General features: G+C 32.3%; 4 protein-coding genes across 4 annotated transcripts; 1 reads left to right on the forward strand and 3 right to left on the reverse strand.

Annotated features, from left to right (window-relative positions):
* Nucleotides 1–719: 719 nt before the first annotated feature.
* On the reverse strand, nt 720–1,286 carry LOC106757406 (transcription repressor OFP6-like). Its single transcript, XM_014640072.2, has one exon. The coding sequence runs from the start codon at nt 1,284–1,286 to the stop codon at nt 720–722; it is 567 nt and encodes a 188-aa protein (XP_014495558.1).
* A 1,270-nt stretch (nt 1,287–2,556) lies between these two features.
* On the reverse strand, nt 2,557–9,234 carry LOC106757112 (lipid droplet-associated hydrolase). Its single transcript, XM_014639698.2, has 14 exons — nt 9,120–9,234; nt 8,724–8,831; nt 8,574–8,647; nt 8,412–8,483; nt 8,287–8,315; nt 8,163–8,213; nt 7,515–7,565; nt 6,765–6,824; nt 6,574–6,656; nt 6,091–6,238; nt 5,821–5,871; nt 5,407–5,511; nt 3,873–4,020; nt 2,557–2,731 (listed from the first exon to the last, which is right to left on the reverse strand). The coding sequence occupies exons 1-13, from the start codon at nt 9,194–9,196 to the stop codon at nt 3,874–3,876; spliced, it is 1,056 nt and encodes a 351-aa protein (XP_014495184.1). The 5' UTR covers nt 9,197–9,234; the 3' UTR covers nt 2,557–2,731; nt 3,873.
* A 5,252-nt stretch (nt 9,235–14,486) lies between these two features.
* On the forward strand, nt 14,487–17,009 carry LOC106757172 (putative HVA22-like protein g). The gene is made up of 7 exons (XM_014639783.2): nt 14,487–14,730; nt 14,878–14,939; nt 15,021–15,119; nt 15,620–15,676; nt 15,766–15,829; nt 16,178–16,393; nt 16,732–17,009. Exons 2-7 carry the CDS (start codon nt 14,908–14,910, stop codon nt 16,846–16,848), a joined length of 585 nt encoding a protein of 194 aa, XP_014495269.1. The 5' UTR covers nt 14,487–14,730; nt 14,878–14,907; the 3' UTR covers nt 16,849–17,009.
* On the reverse strand, nt 16,987–17,976 carry LOC106757173. Its single transcript, XM_014639785.2, has one exon. It carries the CDS (start codon nt 17,664–17,666, stop codon nt 17,202–17,204), a length of 465 nt encoding a protein of 154 aa, XP_014495271.1. The 5' UTR covers nt 17,667–17,976; the 3' UTR covers nt 16,987–17,201.
* Nucleotides 17,977–19,301: the final 1,325 nt, after the last annotated feature.

Consider the following 19,301-nt stretch of genomic DNA (forward strand, 5'->3'; position numbering starts at 1 on the left):
CTTCTGTTTTTAAAAAATCTAACGGGTATCGCGCCAACAGGCAAATTTGATCAGCATTATGGTGAAAACAGAGTAGAAACTTTAATAGCAACCTTGGAAAAAGCACAGGAGTTAGCCACAAAAGTTTCTATTCTCTTCTCATTGAAAAGTACTTAACTCGATGCCCCTCTTCCTTCAAAGCACTCTAATTATTACAGCAACGGTTCAAATCCCAATAGCTCTTTTATTTCAGCACCATAATCCCACTCAAAACACGGGAGTCATTTGACCAAATCCCTCAAACTCTAGGGAGGGACCAACCAAGTTTTTCAGGTCCTCCATTGTGATTTCTATTTTCTACTACAACACAACATGGTCCATTACAGATGCTAATTAACACGGCAATTATTTCTTACGACCGGTCACTTTCTGGGGAAGTCCAATCCATATTTGTCTTGTGCTCAAATTCTATTATGCAAACAACAATTAATCCAACTCAGAACTGGGATATAATCTGATTATATTATACTGCATAATACTACTCTCTCTTTACTGATAAAAATAGTAGCAGTACCCTCTTTACAAATTGTTGATGAAGACGTTACAAGCTAATTAGCATAGTTGTTCAACCAAGAATATTGTGGTTGAGTTGGAGAAGATATACATTGAACCTAGAACATAGCACACAGAAAGTATAGAACTCGTTAACGTTAGCAACCGAGGATGACGTCGTGCAGTGCTTAGAACTGACGTGGCTTACGGTTGATGTGTGAATTGGACCTGCCAGAGAAGACGCCATTCCAGATCTCAGTGAAAGCCCTGACTATAACGCCATGATGGTGCGGTGAATTGAGCTGAAGGAAGCAACTGAGAAGGTCTCTGAGATCTTGCTTGGAGTATATCTCGTTCTCCAATATCATTTGCAGCATGGAATGTCTGAAGTCGAGATAAGGGTCATCGGAGTCTTTCTCCACCGCCACCCCTTCTTTGCCAGCTCTTCCCAAACCCCCCACTGTTCTTGCAGCCTTGACGTCGGAGTCAGAAAAGTTGGAGGAATCAACGTAGGGAGAGAATGTGGTGTTGGTGTTGGTGTTGGTGGGGGTGGTGCTGGTGCTGTCAGCCCATTGGGCTGAAGAAGAGGAAGAAGAGAAATGGTTGTAGTGGTTTTTGTGGTTTTGGTAAGAGGGAAGGTTCTTGGGTTTAGGCTTTGGACGGAATATGCGATAGAGTTTTGGCCCTCTGCAGGTGCCGCAGCCAAGTTTCACGGACACTGTACTCAGAAGAAGCTTCTTTCTGGAGGCAGACATTGGTGTGTCTGCTACGAGTAGAAGAAAAGAAAGTGAACAAAACAAGAAGCTTGGTTACCTTAGTCAAAGGAAGGTGTGAGTATGTGTGGCTTTGGATAGTGGCTTTTTATTTATGGGGATGGCTTGCCATGTGACTTTGAGTTAAGAGGTCCCTACATCCACACTATACTCTAACTTCTCATCATCAATTCTTTTATTTTATTTTATTTATTTTTAAATTAAGATTCTACTAAATGTTTAGTGTTGATAAATATTTTATATAAGTAACGTGACTCTTGAAAATATTGAAGCATTTTATGTGATTAGGATTTGAATGGGAAATAGATAATTTGGGTAGAATGTGATCTGGGCCGCAGATTTCTTTTGGGTGGTGGAGGTATCTGGAAGATTGCTCATCTGATCGATCACATGCATTGAGAATGAGAGCAATTTCAGGGTTTGATAATTGGATATGAAGTTGCTGGTTTGTCTAGTTTTCAGATGAAGATGGCTATCAATTGAACAGACAAAAACTCTACTTAACTATGCATTAAATAATAGATTTGATATCCATCGTCAGGGACAAGTAGCAGCTCCATGACAGGAATCAAGAATATACATTTTTATACTTTTTCATTTCTATGCATATAAATATGCTTTTTTTATGACATATTGCAGAAACATTTGAGTAATAAAGAAATTAATTTTATTTGGGTAATAAAAAAATATAATTTCTTTGAAAAAGTCTTTAAATGAACTTCAATTTAAATACATGTTATTTTTATCTTTAAATGAAGATTAATTTAATCTACAAATGATAAATTAATACAAAACTATAGTAAAAATGCCATGTATTCTTGAATAATGAATTTGAACATGTTTGGTGAGATTATTAAAATTTAGAAATAATTTGAACAGTTATTAGAAGATTGATTACGTGGGTAAAATAGATGACATGGATTTCCAACAAAGAGTAAGGAGGTTAAAGAAATAGGTAAAAGAAAAAAACTAATAACATAGTATACGCCTTTGATTAGAAGTGTTGAGGTTGGATTCTGACGTTTATTTTGGTTTTAAATTGACCTAAAAATTTAATAAGATTATTTCTTTGGATTCAAACTAAACATATAACATGGACATGATAATACACAAGACAAGACCAGCTCAATCTAATTATTGAATACCGTATAAATTTTAATATTGTGTATAGTGAAATAATAAAACGAAATTTCAATTTACATTTTTAATATGTATAAATATATTATCATGATAGATTGACTACAATTAAGTGTAAAAGTATTACTGTAAACGCATAATGTAGAAAAATATATATATAAAGATTCAAATTCATCACCGAAGGTAATCTTTCTTATTATTGTAGAAAAAGTAGAAACAAAAGCCAATGGTGTATGTAACCAACCCAACCCAACTTGCTGCAATTGGATGAATGATTCAAAGCGCAGTAGCTGTAGAGAATAGAAAGCAGAGACCATTTTTAAGTTTTGGAATTTCATTGATCAATTAACGAAAGCAACGTAAACTACACTTATCGTGAAGAACTGAGAAAGAATTAAATACTAGTTACTTCTGAATACTCACTATATATTGTTGTCAATAGCATAGCATGCATAATCTGAAGGGAATCCTATCTTAAGAAAAATCTTAAAACCCACGTCGGTATTCACGGGGGGCAGTTACAAGCTTGTTTAGACTAATGTTTCTGATAGACACTCGTGATTTTTGCCATCCTTTTTCACCCATTTTTTTCCCTTTCTGCTTCTCCACATTATCTTCTTCATTATTATATAATAATATTAAGTCATTCATTGTCTATATTTAAGTTTATTTGTCTTGCTGATACATTGGGTCATATTATTTGTCAGGCCAGCCCAAACCAAATAGTAAGAACTATAGTTTTATAGGTTTCATATTACTCTTAAAAGTGTCTCAATTCCTTTAATAAAAGAATAACTAAAAAAAATATCATTTCAATAATAATAAATAACTATATCAGAAATACTATAAATCGATATTTTTATACAAATCCGATGAGATTAATTAATATTAGCAGGCAAGTGCAGTCGGGAGACGTAACGGGATGGTAGATGTTCGACGATATTCTTGGGAAATGATATAAAATAGGTTCAACTACCTTCATCAACATATCCAATGGAAGAGCTTCAAGGTTAATTACCCCATTTGGTGTTAGTTTCGTAATGCTTGACACCAATTTGATAAACGATAAAAACTTTTTGAGAAACGTGTCCTAAATTTCTTGGAAAAGAGGAGGTGGGGAGGGCTCAAAATGCAGTTGGCGATTGTTCTTACTTTTGTTAACAGGGAGACGAGTGATACAACGTCAGAGGGTGCAGTTGGCCATAGTTTACTTTGTACAAATGGAGGACGGTGGTACTACTAAGTCATGAAATACAGTTGTTGGTGATGAAAAAACTGTTGAATGCACTATTAAGCACTGGTAAATGAAAGAAATTACACTTTTTTTAGCATGCACTATAAGCATGGTTCCAAATTTATTTGTGGTTCAGTCCTTTCTGAGACTAACATAGAAAACTCACACAACACAAGCGAATAGCAAAAGAGTCAGACCTCATTGGTTGGTACAAGCTGTCTGCTTCTTGATGCAGTTTGCCACATGCTGAGCAACCCATAATGAGCCGGCCTCTGTGCAACAGAAACCATGGGTGTGGTTTTCTCGTTCAATAGATACGGCAACATCGGGAACCTGCTTTGAAATCTGTAACCAGAAGAAACCATAAGTTAAGCCAGAATAATCATTTAATATTCCACAGATGAGGAAGAAAGGGACAAAGAAAAATTAGTTAGGAAACATGGAAAAGAAAAAGAAACGCTTTGATCATGACTAACTATTATTTCGATGAAAGCGTTGAGTTATACAAATATTCATCCCGCTATTCTCCCGTAATTAGTGTTTAAGTTGAAGATATAAAGAATTGGTGGTATTCCAAGTCTACTTAGGATAGCACACATACATAAGCTGCGTGCTAAAACCAGTATTAGGAATTTAACACCACAAAAATTACTTGACAGCATCACAAACAATAATATCTATCAATCTTCGCATGAGTATAAAACCTTCTCCCAGGAAGGTCTATACTGTAGACATTGGATGCCCAGTTCACTCCTAGAACATGAAAGTTGAAACAAAGTAAACTGGAAGAACCCATGATGGCCAAATCAGTCCACTTTCTGTGAACAGCTGGCAGCTGGATGTTAGTTTGTTTCAGCAGTTCGTCGTTTTTAAGTTAGAGATAGTCCATTTCTTTGTAATGTCAAAGAGAAAAGAGGGAAAAACAACGTGCTTCCTGTATATCTTACTAAGAGCCAAATTATTGAAAGGTTATACCATAATATAATTTATTTTGCTCTCAGTCTATCACAATACCTGTAGTCTAAAACACAAATCAAGAAAATAAATTAAATTTAATATCAGAGAGAAATAAAGGACTACTAAAGGTTAAATTAAGTATCATATTTATAATCAAAGTACTGCAATTTTTTACATCACAATTTGATAGACTTTTGCTTTCTTTTTCTAAAAAATCAAACGAGAAAATTTAATGAACATATTTTGCTGTATTTAGAGTAGGAGGTCCACTCCATAAACTGGGGATAGAGAAAGAGGAAGGAGTTAATCACATATTTTAGTTCTTGTTGAGATTCAAACACATATCCAAACCTTCAGCTTAATGGCTAGAAAATTTAAAAGGCTGTTTGATTTCTCTGAAAAAAAAAAAAAGATCAGCAATGAAAATTATAAAAATAAAACAAAGATAACATTCTAGCTTGCTTTACTTTTTATTTATAGAGAAATCTGCTGCAAATTTTGATACATGATCTTTCATTAAGGTAAAAGGAGGGAAATAAACTTGTTAGTAAAGTTTGGAAATCTATTTAATAATTATATTGCACCATTTTGGTACCATGAATGCTCACGTAGATTAGGATAAAATCACAAGCATATAATCATCCTACACATGCTCTCCCGTGGAGACTAAATCTTTTTAAGATGCTTGAGGTACAAATGTTTGTCTCATACCTCCAGATGATGAAAAAGCTTTCCAGATAATAAAAACAGTGAGTAAAATGAATAAAAGCAAACCTCTTCAAGCAAATCAAGTGGACCCCAGTGATCGTCGACACCAAATAAAAACGTCAATTGAGCCTTCCTTTCTCTCATAAATGTCCAATCTGGTGCCTCTGAAAGCTAGCAGGTTAAGCACACGATTATAAATACAGTTTTAGATATTTTACCTTTTGAGACCCAGATGAAAATTGCCCTCTATTCCAGTCAATTTACCCGTTCATTTTTAAATTCTCAATTTCAACTTATTTTATCATTAGATGTTGTATCCTTGTGCAATTTTCAGTGGCATGCCATCTTCCACATCAGTGCAACCAGTCCCCGGTGCCATATATGTAAATCAAAAAATTGCTAGAGTAAAATAAAGTGAAACAGCTTTACTATAATTTATAAAACTTGATAGGTATATTTGTAGATAGGAAGCATTACTACCTTTCTGAATTCTGTCATGGCCATATACAGAACATTCCGCATGGTATGGTACTGTGAATTATTAAGGTTGGAATTAATACAAAAGAAAAAGTGCAGACCAATCCACAATAAAAAGCTACAACTCAATGTCAATTAAATGTAGAATGCGTTGCATTGCCACTAATAATATTAATAAAGGGGTCGATAAGAAGAATGACCAAAACAAAATGAACTAAATTACAAATTTAATGTGACTAATCATTGAAGCCTTCTTTGAACAGTAACGCTAACCTGTGACAAGTGGGAGCAAGCAGCCTCAACTGCATTGACCGACCATGACTTCCCAAGGGATTTTCTGACCACGAAACTTAAAGCTTGGACAGGTAGCAATCCTAATGATGCTATCAGATAACTAAGAGCAGCAGCTAGAACTTGGGATCTAAAACCCCATGTAACATCATTTAGTCATTTCGTATAAACTAGTCTAACATTTTCAAAAGAAAATAAGTAGAAGTAAAATTTTCATGCTTAATATTTAGTAATAATAAACATATAATTACCACCATTTAATTTATATCTGAAGTTTAGTTTCAGATCAAATTATTAAAATTGTTTTTATGCATAAAGTGAATGCCATGAGGTGTGAAATAGAGTGAACAACATCAAAATTTGTGATATCTAAGCTCGTAATGTCACTAAAAGTTCATATAATCTCTAACAAAGAAGGTAATGTCAAGGTATTTGATTGGGGAAGCGGGTTGTGTTGAGACTTACTTTGCAATTTTTCCAATAAACAACTGTTTTGTTGATTGCTGGTTTAACGTCAAAAATGGATAAAGTCCAATACAATATTTCACCTACAGAGCCCAGGAGATAATGCAAATAGACAGTTTACGAAAATCAGAAGTGATGGACAGACGGCATGATGGGATGAAGATTAATTAAATATGCATCGTTCCTATCACCTTCTCTGGAGACTTCTTGAACATTTCAATAGATATGTATGAACCAATAGAGTGCCCAACCTGGAGAGAAAATTCTAATTAACTACCAATTTTCATTTCAGAATGAACTTAAACTTTTCTGTGTTTTGAAAACATGGATAACAATTATTTACAAATTACTTTAGCTAAGAACTAGACTCAAGGTGATTCTTTGAATGTTTTCCAAAATTGCTCCATTTTAGTGAATAAAAAGATGTTTGGTGTTCCATGCAACAAGTTTTGAACTCGGTAGTCACATATCACAACGAGAAATATATTCTGATATGACACTATTAATTAGACTATAATATCATGGATGTCTTTTCTTGACAGCAATATAACATATTATTTCTCCGCGCACGTAAAAAACTCTACATACTTTTTCTCCACTTTAAGCTGCACATTAATGTCACTCCTTATATGTCGTGGTCAACAAAAATTATGTGTCTAAGAAGATGTTAACACAGTTGCCCTGACATCTATTGCATTGCAGCACAAGTGTGGTGGCAGGAGAACACAAGATAACCATAGTACTGGCTCAAAATTTTAAATTACTAAACACCATTAAAATAGTAGAAAAAAAATCATTTTGTATTATTAACTGACTACCATTTTTCATATACAGATTTTTTTTGTCGCTAGACAGCATTTCGGTATTTTAGCACCTACAAACTCTTCAAATCAACATGACTTTGGAAAAGAATAATGGACATGAGATATAGAAGAACCCACCAGTAATATAGGAATCTCAATATTTTGCAACTCCTGTCTGATGAAGTCAATCTACAAACACACAAGGAAAATGAAGACTTTGACTACTATCACTAATTAGCATTGCTAAGTCAAATTATTTAAATCAAGAATGACGAATGTCAATCATAAAAGCACGGAAGATTATAAAATGACAGAAAACTGTAACGATCAAAAGAGAGGGAGAGGGAGGGATGAATGCATGTAGCATAAATATGACAAATTCTCAATATGCCAATACAAAAGCCAGCACATGACATAGTAGAAACAATTCCACGATGACAATTCTTATTTCTTTTCAACAGTTGAGCACAGTGCAATCTGAAATGAAAGTTTAAATACTCAATTCTACCACAGTTTTCATACTATTCAACAATAGATTAGATAAACCTATAACATTTCATAGAACTTCTGAAAAAGAATGGAAAACTTCAAAGGTATTCTTATTCACTAATTTAATCAAATTTTTTTGTAATAGAAATTAAAGGGTCAAGGCAAGTTAGGACTTCCTGCTGTACAGCACACTAAGTCTAACCAATTTATAAATTAAGATTGAAATAAACCATTGATAAGTTTCTCCAACCAAAAACAGTCAACGATTACTAAGATCAAAATAGTAAGCCTTATTACCTTGTGATCAATTTGTTCCTGTAAAGAAAACATGCGTCCATGTTCCAAGTCCTGGAAATAAAACTCTGTGTAAGAGACGTTCTAATGCCGCGCAAGCAAATCAATCGAAACAAAATGTATGAACCTTTCTTGAGTGAGAAACATGGCCGATAGCTGCTAGTTCACACAGAAACATTACTAGTGAGCCTAATGGTCACCAAATATCCATATAAGTAGCTAGAAAGAAAGTGCTTCCATTATTTTACTTACCAGTTACAGACGCAGTTCCCTCCAGCAGCTCATATAGAAATTCCACAAAGTCCTTGTAGAATAAAACAACACCTGCAACAATCAAAAACACCAAAAGGCTCAAACAACCAAACAAACCTAACATGGAAACATAATCGGGCAAGTACACTATCAAGGCCACACCTGGGTTTCCAGGAACAAGCAGAACATGCAGTTTAGGAGCCTCAGCCCGAATCTCCAATACTTCAGAAACGTAACTACACAAAAGGACATATTAATGATGGAATAAATAAATGAAATCGTCAATTTAAGGTTCGATATTCCAATACATACCCTGAAACATTGCATAATCGAAAATTAGCACGCCTTATAGGTTTGGTAAGCAAGTTATCGTTCACAGTCATGCTGTAATTAACCAAACAGTTGGCTCTAAACCTTGTCCTGGAAGACAAAATTTTACAAATGAATTGGTTATAAAAAAATATATTAAATTAATTTAGGGAATCGTTATAGCCGAAAATCTTATAATGTAAAATTCAGGATAAAATGAAGTGTTGATATGCGACCCAAATGAAAATGTAACAGAAATGCACATCTGAGAGACAGCACTGTGAGGTTGATGCAGTGCCAATTGGTATATGCACTTAGAACTGTAGAGAGAAGAAATGAAAAGAAGCACTATTGAAAAGCAAGGAGAAAAAGGGTAATGGAAGAAGTAAGAGAAGGTACCTGGAGGAAGCTAGGGAAGGCAACAGCACGGAGTGAGCGAAAGATCGAGCAGTCCAACCACCGAGGCTGGGAAACATTTGCTTTTAATGCGTTAGTTACAACACACACAGTTAACTATGGGTTTTTTTTTTTTTTTTTCTCTTACAAAAATTGAATAATATTATAAATAAATGAAGAAAATATGACAAATTATAATGGAACACACGTACGTATAGTAGAATTAAAAACTTAGCATGATATTCGATGTTGTTCCTCTATTATTGCTAAATAATATAAAATTAATAAATTTTAATACTCGTATTAAAAGATGAATTTTAAATTTAACTTAATTTCATAAAATTAATTTATACATAAATATATATTTTGGATTGATTCTATTTATTTGAAACTTTTAACTGTATATAATATTCTTAGTCTCGGTAATTCAATGCAACTAACTATTCCTTACAAAAATTTAAACTCAAACATAAATTTTCAAGCAAGAGGGTGAAAATTCAGTAAAGTAAATGAATAACTATAAAATGTCGAAGGAAATTAATATTTTCCTTCTGTCTTTGTGCATCTCATTTTCTTACTTTCCTACTCACTAATCCACTGTATGATAAATCCACTGGAACAAAATAATGTGCTTTTGTAATTCATTTGAAATGCACTGTAAATTATTAATCATTTTTTTAGTGTTGTTAATGGTTTTGTATTTAAATTGTTATAATCATCTATGTTAATTTCTCAAAAAATTTCTCAGCTAATTTTTATATATTACTGTAATGGGTAAGAATAATGAAATTTTGAGAGTGTAGTTAGTGCATTATGCATTGAGTGTAGATAATAGCTTATGTGAGTATTGTTGATTATTAAAATATTAAATAAACTACTTTAAATATTATAAAAAAAAACTTTTTTTCATTTCATACATATTATAAAAAAAATAATACATATTTTTTAATATATATTGTTGTCGACGAATTATTGAATAGAATATAATTAAGAAAATTCGTTATAAATAGGTAAGATATTTTTTATGCATTAAAATTTTATACTTGTTATATTTAGAATATTGTGTCAACTAAATAATATATTATGATTTAGTTGATTTAATTTTCATTAATCAATATAGTGACTCCACACGTGATTAAACATCGATAACTTTTATGTACTTCATTACATTTTAATGTATTTGAATAAATATCCACATTTATGTAAACGGATAATGATATTTAGATAATATTTTTTTTATAACATTTAAACATTGATTACGTATTGTCAAAAATTATTCCGCAATAATGTTTATTATTATTATTATTATTATTATTATTATTGATTGTGGAGTAATTTTTTACTAATCACATATTGACACGTAATCAATGTTCAAATGTCAAAAAAATGTTGTCTAAATATCATTATCCAAATTTTGATACTTACTCTTTTGGGCAAATGATATTTCAATTTTTTTAATATAGTATATGATTGAATTTATTTATAATTATAACTTCACAAAAACATATAATTTATAATTTAAAAAAACAAAATATTATAGTGTATTTACATAGTCGAACATATATTGTGAAAATGAGTTATATAAAATTCTTTCTTTTTTTATGCGTCAAACATTTTCTTTTATCTTCCTTTCAGTATTTGTCTGTAAAAGACATTATAACATTCAAGTTAAGAGGATACATATCAATTGCTATTATAAAAATGAACATAAATTGTTTACCTCGATGAGTCTACTACTTATAGACTAATTATGAGTATTGTGGGCCCTTACCTATAGGGTTAGAATGGACCAAGTTGCTCTTTAATTTTTCATGCAAATTATTCTAAGTTGAAGAATAACATGTAATAGAGTATTACAGATTGTAGTAGACCAATAGTAGTTTGACTTGTGGTCAAGTACGAACAAATTAGCTTGTTCGTACCCAGTTTGTAACCATACTTTAAACTTTTTTGTCGTTACGCTCTTTGAGACTTATGGGGGGTTGTTATACATGTAAGGTTATTAATAAAGATATAAATTTTCTTTGCAATTGATTTATGGTATGGGACGACTATCGAGTACCTATTATCAATATCATGTTTTCATAAGTCAACTAATTACCAACTACAACTATTTTACTGAATTTATTGAAGTTCTTCACATGCCTTATAGTCATGAGAAGATTAGGGAGTTGGTGTACTATACACGATCTCCTCCAACCAGACCATAAGTCGGTGTTTTCCAACCTGGCCACAAACCGATCTATTTGTACTCGGCCACAAGCTAAATTGTTCTCACTCTATCACAATCTGTAATACTTTATTGTGTGATATTCTTTAACCTAACATAATCTCCATTAAAAGTAGATGGGCCACTAGGGTCAACTTGACCCTAAAGGTAAGGGTCCATAATTGTTATCTATCATATCCTACTAACTTGGACATCAAAATATCTTTTATAGATACATTACTATATACTCAGAGGAGACGAAGAAAAGAATGTTTGATGCATGAAAAAGAGAAAAAAAATCTATAAAACTCATCTTCACATTCATAAGTGCATATAGATGAAAAATGTTATAATATATAATTTTGGTCATAATATCTTTATAGTACTTTTCGCACATAGTATTATCAAACTTATTGTTGATATCATTTTCACTTAATTTTGTAATGGCTAATTGTGATACTATATTGATAGGAATAATAATAGAATGTTTCAAACTACATGGTTTAATTTTTCATCAAACAATATTGAATGAATATTATTGATTCATGGATTAGAGTTGCTTTGGACGTTTAAAATTGCTTAATTGATATATTTCGTGTAAGGTTGGCATTCCATAAACTCAAGATCCAGTCAAAAGGATGAGTGCAATCCAAAGACAATATCAACTCAACTTCTACGTTATCCATTTTATTTTCACTTTCCTCACTCCTAATTTATTATTTGCAAGCTGCTTGCAAGACTTACAATCTACGACATTTACTTGTAAAATGAAAAGAAAAAACCACTAATTCTTAGAAAGATAATTTATCTTTTTAAAAAGATATATGTTAAAATATTAACAATTATAAATATAATTTTCTTTCAAACTCCTTTACGTCAACAAAATGCATTCTGATATATTTTAAGAAATAAATGCAACAAATTAAAAGCAATTTAATTGGTGGACATAATGGTTCAAACAGGGCAAGTCTTTTGCTTGGAAAGTCTATATACAAATTACAACCATGAGTGTTATTTTGCATAACTCAATTTTACATTCGTGACAGTAAATTGTTGATTAATCTGAATTGTTTTAATTAAATGCAGAAAATTGTCTATTTGTCACTGTTATAATTATCCATTACATGAAATAGGCAATGACGTAACTACAGAGAGTAATATATTATGAGTGTTGGGTGGGGTTTGTTGAATTGGTCATAACACTTTTTTAACAATTTTTTGACGATATATATGTGATAGTTTTTGATTGGTCTGTGTTAAATAATTTTTTAACATAAATTCAAATAGACTAATAAAATAATGACACGTGTCCTATCATTAATTTTTAAAACAAAAATAAAATTAAAAAAAAATATTACTTCATCCCGTTTGACAAACACTTTCCTGCGCATAAAGTAATTTACAAATTAAATTAGTTTAGTTTTAAAGAAGAAAACTATAATGCAATACGATAAGTTTTCTTGTAACATTGTTCAGTATGTCATTGATATTTAAAGAAAATATAATGACTTATAAAATCTTCATTAAAAAAAGGCTTTAATAATAAAGCTTTTATAGTTTTAATTTTAATGGACTGATTATATCATAATTTATAAGATTTCATAAAAAAATAAAAATATGAAATTATAAGATTAGAGTTTTATTACCAAACATTCAAGTTACAACATTAGTATAAAATAACAATAAAAAAGTAATCAATACTTTTTTGAATTATTTTAATAGTCAATGCTATATATTATTTCTTTTTCTCTGCAGCTATGGAGGTTAAAATTAGGTGTAATTCAATATTTTTCTAAGATGGGGTTTCATCGTCATATCCAATCGTTCATTCTGCAGGAGACCCTGGGCATCTTTTTTCTGGTTTCTAGAATTAGATGTTTGTGTCTGTTTTCTGTCTACAATATGGGAATAAATCTTCATTCAGTGGAAACTACACAGTTCAACCAATATTTTTGGTCAACTTTCAATTTCAGCTAATTACGGAGGCAATTTCTTGTTTTTGACACCCTAAGACTTGTAAACTATTAAACAACTTTTCTTTTTTGCCTAAAATATATTTTTCATAAAAAAGTGTACGATTAATTTTATCAACCTAGATGTTCCGTTAACAGAGCCATATATAAGCCATATGTATTTTATTTCCTACTTATAATGATCAAAATCTAAATAGAAGTTACCCAATCTGAATTATAGTTTATTAAAAAAATAATATGATTGGTAATGCTCACAAGTTAATGAGACTTAATGAGTCAAATGGATAACTTTTCAACGTAATATTATTTTAACGTAAGTTATCATTAAATATTAAAAAAATCCCTGTCCATGAAACAATAGCACCATTAAATTAATCACAGACGAAAAGACTTTACCTTGCTTGTGTTGAAGAATATAGATTGTATGCATGGATGCGCGTATCGTATATTCAAGAGAAAATTTGAGAAAGTTAATTAATTCTTCTTTAAGCTGGTCAAATCACTCATTGAACTCTGATATTTATCATATTATTCCCTCATATTTTCGTCATTTTAAAAATTAATCTATCTATATAGGTTGCCATTTGCATATCAGCATTAGGAAGAGTCCCAATTGCATGGCGTGAGTGATGACAAGCATGTAAAGATAAGAACCAGTGAACAGTTTTGTTATTTGAATACGATGTGGTTGGGTCAACAACCATCATTCATGGCATTACATTTTCTACAACTAAAGATTAACTAATCTATCTAATTTTCTCCTTTTACTTCTCTCATATTAATTACATATCTACTCTATTTTTTGTACATAAACTATAAAGAATCATTTGCTCTTGATTGACCTAATCAACTACTAAGGTAGTGCTCACTTCCTAACATCATTCGAGTACACAAATATACTTTCAATGACTTTGTTTGTTGACTTTTATTTAAAAAGTCTAGAATACCCTAATTGTGCATGAAAATTAATTTCATCTTACAATGCATTCGAAATTACGTGAAGGGATTATATGGCTGCGTGCCTTAACTGCCAAACGGTGAATCAGTTTTACTTTTGGTAGAATCCTCGTGAGTTTGCGTATGTCACAAGAAATCACGTTTAATATTTCTCTCTCTTACGATTATTTTAATCTTTTTCATTTCTGGGATTGTTCCTTCTCATGACTGCGATCATCCCTATATATATATATATTCTCTTTTTTCGCAAGTCTTGTTCACCAATTCAGTTTTTCATAAAGAGACAGGGTCTTTCTTCCAGAGGATTAACCTTACGTTTTCCAAATTTTGTATAGTTTCAAGTCTGCACTAGTTCGTTTTCCTTAGCGATTAAGGGTACCCCAATCGGTCTCAAGCTTGAACTTCGTTTGTCTCTGACCTTGTCAAACGCGGGGACTCAACCCAGGCGCGGGTTTATTGGATTCTGGTAGAACAGGTGAATGCTGGGCAAACGTTTCTTGTTTTTTTTTTAAAGGAGAAAGAAAGACATTGTGTCACGCTACTGTAACTGCAATTGCGCCAAATCCCCAGCAAAGCTTTTTGACGGTTCGTAATTTTGATGGGTTGTTTGCTTTGGTTGCAGAGTTTGTGCTTGTCGTGGTAAGGATCGGAAATGTTGGGAGATTTCATAACTCGATGTCTTATGTAAGTGTGGCCTTTTACGATTCTTTCGTGTTCGAAGGTTTGATATTCTGTTCGATATTCATATACCATCTTAAATTTCAGATTGCTTCTGGGGTACGCGTATCCTGGATTTGAATGCTACAAAACTGTGGAGAACAGCAGGGCTGGTAACGGTGAACTTCGATTCTGGTGTCAATACTGGTACTAAAATCCATCTTCCGTTTGGCTATATGGTTCTGAAATGTCCTATTTGGCTTTTGATTGCTATAATTTCAGTCATATGATTACATTTTAATTATTCAAGATATGGGATGTGGGGGAAGGATGAGCGTAGATCTTACTAAGGATTAAGAACGAAAAACTTAGTGGTTGAGTTTTGGTCAAGAAAGAGATCTTCTTTAGGAATATCCAAAGGGAGGTCAATACCTTGAAGGGTGGAGTAAACAGAGAACCATGTGCACCTTTATCAACGTGAGAAATATTTTAAGACCAGAACCAGTTGTATAGATAAGAATATGATACTGGTGTCGGTATGTGTAATCATCCATTCAGAGGTTTAATGAGTGTTCTTTTTCTTGCAAATAGAATTGAGAATTACTGTTGATTTATGCAGAGCTTGTAATATTTATGGGGAAGTTGAGGAAGAAAGTTTTTGATTGATACCTTGTCAAAATTTGTGCTAAATTTTTATATATTTGTAGGATCATTGTAGCACTTTTCACAGTACTGGAGAATTTTGCAGATGTTGTTATTGGATGGTGAGTCTTTGACATTTTATACATTTGTATAATGCTGAATTTGATTTAAACTTAAGCAAAAAATTAATAAACGCCGAACATTTCTGTAGGCTTCCCATGTATGGAGAGTTGAAGCTTGCACTGTTCATCTACTTGTGGTATCCGAAAACTAAGGTAAGCATATAAAAGCGAGGATGATGCCTCTTTGGCTCTTTTTAGCTTGCTTTTCTTTACACTGTATTTTGTTTGTTGCTTTTAATTTGTGTTGTTTACTAAAGAAGGTTATTAGGATTTGCGTGCAAGTCTTGCTTTAAAGTTTGTGGAAAGGTTATTAGAATTTGCGTGAGTCTTGCTTCAACAGTGTGGAAGAGTAAATTAGAAGAATATTTGGACAGTTAACAGTCGTTATCTTCTTATTTATATTTTATTTTGTCAGTTTATAAATAACCAGTTTGGAACTTTTTCTGAAGTGAAAAACATGGTTGATTTCTAATTGGTTGGTAATAATATTGCTTGATGCAGGGTACCGGATATGTTTATAATGCAATTTTGCGTCCTTATGTGTCAAGCCATGAAAATGACATTGAAAAAAAGTTCCGAGAGTGGCGAGCTAGGGCCTGGGATTTGGCCATCTTTTACTGGCAAAACTGCACAGAGTTGGGGCAAGCGACAACTTTCCAGATTCTAGATTTTTTGGCTGCTCAATCTAAAAAGTTTTCCAGCAAATCCTATGCTAAGGTAAATTAACTGCTACGATAAAAGTTTAATGTTAATAAACAATGCAAGTCTCATGCAACTAGAGAAAAGAAAAAATATCAATGAATCCATTTTTTACTAAAATTATTTATTTGGGTTCTAAATTTAATTTTAAAAGATATATATAAAATTAATTTTCCAGTATTAAAAATTGTGTGGTATGGAGGAGAGAAGCTGGAATGTCAGCAATAAATAATATTGAATGGGGTGGTCTTCACAGAGGAAACGAACTTGCGATCTATTTCCTTTATTTACTTTAAATAAACTAAAGTGAATTTTACGTATAGATTGTGTTACTGAAGATAAATGTTGCATTGCAGAAAAAGGAAAAGATGGGTCCAACTCCAAGCGCTCCACCATTGTCTTCAATTCGAGATTCTCTCTTTGAAAACAATTATAACAATTCTTCAGGTCGCAAGAACAAGAAAGGAGACTAAGAACCTTTGATAAAGCAGAGTTCTATACAGAACTGTGTAACATTTTTTTGTACATACTTCAACCCCGTAACCACTCTGATTCTGCTTGTAATATAAAGAATGCTTTGCTTTTGTCCCTTCTCTTTTGAAACACTTCAATTGATGATTCATTCTTTCATTCATTCGTATATAAGTTCGAGGGCACAACCATTAAAGGGAAAAGCAGAGCTATGGAAGTCCTATACGGTAATTAAAAAAATAAAAAATAAATAAAAAACCAGGAGCATATCCTTATCCTATTCTTGAATCAAACACAAAAGTAAAGGACTTGCAGCTGAACTAAATATCAATCATTCATATGAGTGTGTCCGTTGTCAACACACGTGGATCCTGATAGCGTGGAACATTCGACGGAAAAATCGGGAAACGGCGGGGATCAAGTGGTGGAAGATGAAGTCGAAGCAAGCTGCGGAGAGGCGGCGGAGGAAGTGGGGGGTGGAGGTGCCGCCGGGGGAGGCGGACATGGGCTGCAGGTAGGCCCAAGCAGCCTGTTTTACCAGGCGATTGCGGATAGAAATCTCTTGACTGGAGTACGCGGAAGAGGTGGGGGAGTTCACTGCAAAGTTGGGGGAAGGGAGCACGTCTCGGAGGGACGTGTAGGAGGTGGAGAAGGGGGATTTCAATGATACAAGTTCCAAGCTCGTGGTGCGCGGGGGCGCAGTGGCGGGGAGGGAGAGTTTGGTGACCGGTGATGCGGCGGTGATGGAGTTGTGGCGGCGGAGTGCAGTGGACTCTGGCGGGAGGTGGATGGTAGTGACGGTGGTGGTGGAGTCTGGCATGGAGGCAGTCGTAAAGCAAAGCGTGTTGTTTTGTGTTGTGTTGAGTTGTGGTGGACTAGTAGCGAGAAACACGCGGTGGAAAAACTGGGAGCCTAGGAGCAACAGAAAGTGAGAGAAAAATAATAACACGCGATTCAATGTACACCAAAAAATACTACTAAAATAAAACAAATTAGTTAGAAATGGTCCAACGATATTGCAATTATTGCTTATGTTTTTCTTTTGGTTTGTCTTTATCTTTTCCCTAATTCAGATCATCTTTTCTTCTCCAACAACTTGGACCGATCCACTCTTCTGTATCTGAATCTTACTGAGATCCATTGTCTTTTTTTAATCTAATTTTCTTTTTTTTTCTTAATTTTATTTTATCTAATTTACTAGTTTTACTTTAATACTAGAACATACAATTATCTTTTTCCACTTGCTTATTTATTCTCACCTACCCTTTATTGCACTTTTTTAGTATAATTTATTTGTAAACAGTAAACATCATTTAAAAATAATGTATAAAGAAAAGGATATTGGGAGTTCATAATTACTACGGAAAGAAATAATGAAATTGAGCTCATAAATTTATTATTACTAAACTTTCCAAATGGGATAAATAAACCATGAACACACTTTAAATAGTACCTTTCAAAATTAAAACTTTAAAGTATACCAATTAATAAACGCATATATAGTTATGTTACGTACAATATACTATTTTATTATCATTTCAAGATGAGCAAAGGTTGAACATATACTATATTCTCCCTTTCAATTTAAGATGAACAATTGATAGCAACATTAAAAAGAAAAGGAAATAACTTGTTATAGTTTACAAGACCACGTATTGTGGTAATTGACCACTTTTCCTTAAAATGGAGGAAAAAAACGCGTTATTTTTATAATTATGAATATCCACCGTATAAGAGTGTGATAGCTCAAGTTTAATTTTAAAGTCATATATTTATTTATTAACATTTAACATAAGAGAAAATAAAATATATATTATTTTAACCTTAAATACTTGATAATATCATATTTTATTGTGTTTTTGTAAAAAATTATTTAATTAATAATAATGAAAAAATTTCACATCCATCGTTTTTTTAACATAAATTTAAACAAAATATTATCTCGGAAAGTACCAGATATTTTTATTTATCCAATTATATTGTATTTTAGGTTTTCTGAAATAAATTTCACATTTATACTAAAAAATGAAAAAACAAATTGTATATAATAATTGTGTTTTGTAATGAATATTTTTCATTGATAATAAGTTTATTTTGCTAGAAATGGATTATATAAAAAAAGGAATGAGTTTAATAAATATCTTGTTTCTTTTTTGTGTGTAAACATGATATAGTGATATTATATAGGGTGTTGCTCTCTACACCTCCCCAAGTGGGACTTGTACTTCCTCATTAATTTAATTTATTTCAATTCTATACCTCCCCACTATTTTCTTTATTCCAAAAATACCCTACACTTCCTCACTATCCTTAACAATATTTCTCTCTCTACATTAATGGAGCATTCACATGATTCAGATTTGAATTTGTAACATACTACAAAATATAAAATTAAGAGGAAACTTCAATATTAGTACTTCTACCATTTCCATTTTATAAAATTAAAAGTTAGATG

This window comes from Vigna radiata, chromosome 3 (genome assembly GCF_000741045.1).
Source record: "Vigna radiata var. radiata cultivar VC1973A chromosome 3, Vradiata_ver6, whole genome shotgun sequence".
NCBI lineage: Eukaryota > Viridiplantae > Streptophyta > Magnoliopsida > Fabales > Fabaceae > Vigna > Vigna radiata.

Bases quoted from the DNA above. Each gene is read 5' to 3' on its own strand.
- LOC106757406 (XM_014640072.2), bottom strand. From the start codon at position 1,286: ATGTCTGCCTCCAGAAAGAAGCTTCTTCTGAGTACAGTGTCCGTGAAA.
- LOC106757112 (XM_014639698.2), bottom strand. From the start codon at position 9,196: ATGTTTCCCAGCCTCGGTGGTTGGACTGCTCGATCTTTCGCTCACTCC. The intron at 8,648-8,723 runs GTATGTATTGGA...CCTTTTGTGTAG, and splicing joins CGATTATGCAATGTTTCAGG to TTACGTTTCTGAAGTATTGG. The intron at 5,512-5,820 runs GTAGTAATGCTT...TTAACCTGCTAG, and splicing joins CCATGACAGAATTCAGAAAG to CTTTCAGAGGCACCAGATTG.
- LOC106757172 (XM_014639783.2), top strand. From the start codon at position 14,908: ATGTTGGGAGATTTCATAACTCGATGTCTTAT. The intron at 14,940-15,020 runs GTAAGTGTGGCC...CTTAAATTTCAG, and splicing joins TTCATAACTCGATGTCTTAT to ATTGCTTCTGGGGTACGCGT. The intron at 16,394-16,731 runs GTAAATTAACTG...GTTGCATTGCAG, and splicing joins CCAGCAAATCCTATGCTAAG to AAAAAGGAAAAGATGGGTCC.
- LOC106757173 (XM_014639785.2), bottom strand. From the start codon at position 17,666: ATGCCAGACTCCACCACCACCGTCACTACCATCCACCTCCCGCCAGAG.